We start from the raw sequence: 3,314 nt of genomic DNA on the forward strand, positions 1-3,314 counted from the left end.
CCCACATAACATAACATACGTTTTGTTTGCCTTTCGACTCGTTTGTACCCATGAGTCTCTAACTTCGAGCCCTCCCAATTTCACCTTTCCTGGGTGCTTCGGCATTGACAAAGATTCCTACGGTTTTCCTCAAACTCCCATCATGGCTGTCGTTCTTCCATCCGACGACAACGGTTACTTCGCCGGCTCCGGCCTACGACGCTCACATTCTCACTCCAACTTCATCTCATCGACTTCACCATTTTCCACTTCCTCTCACCTTAGCGATCATTACAAGCCTACATCCAAGTCTTACGCCGAATCTAACTCATCATCTGCTCCCTCGTCTCCCCGTACCGTCCACGCCGACTCTGTCGATCTTTCCTACGCATCTACTCCTGCCACTAATCTCTCTATTGCCTCTGACTACGACGACAACATTGGACTTGCTGAATCACCTGAAGACCACTTCATGTTTCCATCCTTTGCGCAGGAGAAGTTTTACGTTCACCCAGAGATCCGCCCTGAGATCCACCATGATGACAACCTAGAGCCACCACCCAGTCCCCGAACCGGCGACTCTTATACTGTTTCTCCCGCAGAACACGAGAACTCTGAAGAGGTATCTGATGATACATCAAGGCCCGAAACACCTGAACATGAAAAGTCTGAACATGCAGAGGACGACACTGCAGTGTCAAGTCGACCATCCCGCCAAGTGGATTACCTATCTCATGAGTGGAGAGAGGAGGATATCTGGTCATCATGGCGATATGTCGTCACTCGACGGGGGGAGTTCCCCAACAGTGCTCGGTTGGAAAATGCTTCTTGGAGGACCTGGATGAAGGCCAAAAACAACCTGAAGACCATCTCTCCCGAATCTCTCAACTGGTTTGTTTCCCTCAGAATATCCCTTCTAGCTCTACTGAAATGCTTACGTTCCCTAGGCTTAAGGATTGTGATGTCACCTGGCTCTATGGCCCATTGCAGTCAGGACCCAAGAACCTCCATCCTACGCATACTGAGCCTTCAAGCGTGTCGTTATCCAAAGCTGACTCACTGGTCAACCTCAACAAGAAGCCTATCCTCAAGAAGAGAAGCATGTCCGAAGTGATGCTTCAGCGATCACTGTCTACAGCTTCATTATTGAAGCAGGCCACTGCAGCCGTCAAGGCCCAAGAGACAAGAGGAATTCTTCGACCCCATCTTGGTCGCTCATCAACAGATTACTTCGCCTATCCCTTCGCATCACGTCGGTTGAGCGGAGACAGCAGCAGCGTCGCTCCTTCAGTCGAGTCATCTGGAATCATTTCTCCCAACTCGGAGCGAAAACACATTCATTTCAATGAGCAAGTCGAGCAATGTATAGCTGTCGAAGCCAAGGGCGAAGATGAGGATGAAATGATTGATGAGCACTTTGGCTCAGACAGCGACTCAGATGATGGTGTCATGATGAAACGAGTCAAGACCAAAAAGAGGCCCATTTCTCGACGCAAGACTATGAAGTCAAAGCCAGCTGCTGAAGGCAAGACAATCGCTATGCTGCCGTCCACCACCCTCAAGTACCGGGAAGACACTCCTGAGCCTCGAGAGACTGCAATGAAGCACTCCCGAAGCCCTCTCATGTCTCCTTCATCTTCACAGGAGACACTACGACCTACCAAACAATCAGGAAAGTTCTTTTTCGGTGAGGAAGACCACGATGATGGTCTTGACGACGCTTTGTTAAGTCCCCGCTCAGGGTGGGCATCACCTCCCAACGAAGGTGCCAATGGCGGTCTGAGCAGATCCATCTCGTCAGGCAGTCTTTGTGAGGAGCCTGCGGGTATGCGACGCACACCATCCGGTATGTTCATGCCTTTTGAGGAAGGCGAAATACAATCCGGAGACGGCATTTTCGGTCGAGTTATTGACACAGTCAATACAGCCCGTGATATCGCCCACGTTATTTGGAACGTTGGCTGGAGGAAGTAATGGGTACACAAGCGTTCGACTTTCTTTTAGCGACGCGATTGGAATTTGAACAAGCTCATAAGCTTGTGACTCACTTAGTGTGAGCTGAAACGACGCTATGACAACATAAAAAAAAGCGCATCTATATGGGAATTTCGGAGATAATTGGCATTGATCCGCCATACTACCGCGACTATCACGAAATAAAGGCTTGTTGACGGACAGCCTGTACCAATGTCACGACGACATCTTGGAAAGTGGCCCCGGAATCGCATTTCTATCTTTCATACACGGTCTGCAACAACGAATGGATGGAGACGAAAAGGCTAAAGAAAAGCACCGTGTTTATTGTGGAAAGAGCTGGGTGGCTGCGAGGGAATTTCATGGGTAAAGGAGAGGACCATTTATCAGGCAGCTCACACCAAAAGCGCCATCATTGGTTTTCAGGCTTTTCTTTCTACGAAGGATCAGCCTACCCCGTGACGCCCGGGTCCCCGGGATCCGACTACGAAATCGGGGCAATGGGAAAAGCCATTCCAGAGGTCACAGGCCCGGGGGATATTCGGCGTTATAATTTTTTGTTCCCGTCTTTCTTTTGTGGCAAGGGTTTTGTTTTTTTACTTCATGATATCCCATGGGCAAGTGGGTACTACGGATCACAGGCGGCCTCGGGCGGTTATGGACGGATCAGGAAAGGGAAGGGTATAAGCCATGGGGACAATTGATTTTTTCGGCGACTACGGCGACTCTACGGGACGGTAAGGCCAGGACAGGGACAATTTAAACAAAGGAACAAGAAGAAGAAGAAGAAGAAGAAGAAGAAGAAGAAGAAGAAGAAGAAGAAGGACACAAACGGCAAATGGCAACAGGACCGGGTCTTCAGTGCGTTGTTGAATTGGTTGTACATAAAGACAGGGGGTCGCATCTCGACGTACTCGCGCGGACCGGACGGAAGCCGTTACAAAACAACACAAAAGTATTCATGATATAATAATATGGTGTTCCCATCATCTCGATACTTTTGACTGTCCGTCCAAATGAGAATATGTGCATGCTTCCCAATAGCCTAACTTGGCATACATTTCATCAACACAATGGAAGGTAAGCAAGCTTGACAAGGGACAAATGAGGGTTTTGACTTTGCCGTCCCTTGCTGATCATACTGGCCCTGAAAACTTAGTCGTTCAAGCTTTTACCTCTTGCAGACAAAATTCGACTTTGCCACATCCGAAGTGCAGCTTGCGAAACGGTCCAATCAACGCCTCGTCTATGTCGATCACCAATTGAGATGCAAAGCAGCGAAATTGTTGGGGAAACAGGACGCGGGCTGGTTTGTTCTCTCTGCCCGCGTGACCTCATTCCGACGTGCCCTAGCGAAGTGC

General features: G+C 49.2%; 1 protein-coding gene across 1 annotated transcript; it reads left to right on the forward strand.

Moving 5' to 3' along the window:
- Positions 1-142: 142 nt before the first annotated feature.
- Positions 143-1,953, forward strand: FOXG_00133 (uncharacterized protein; the record flags this gene model as incomplete). Its single annotated transcript, XM_018376252.1, has 2 exons — positions 143-870; positions 927-1,953. 2 exons carry the CDS (start codon positions 143-145, stop codon positions 1,951-1,953), a joined length of 1,755 nt encoding a protein of 584 aa, XP_018231792.1.
- Between the last annotated feature and the right edge of the window lie 1,361 nt (positions 1,954-3,314).

The sequence above is a fragment of the Fusarium oxysporum genome, chromosome 1 (assembly GCF_000149955.1).
Source record: "Fusarium oxysporum f. sp. lycopersici 4287 chromosome 1, whole genome shotgun sequence".
Taxonomy (NCBI): domain Eukaryota; kingdom Fungi; phylum Ascomycota; class Sordariomycetes; order Hypocreales; family Nectriaceae; genus Fusarium; species Fusarium oxysporum.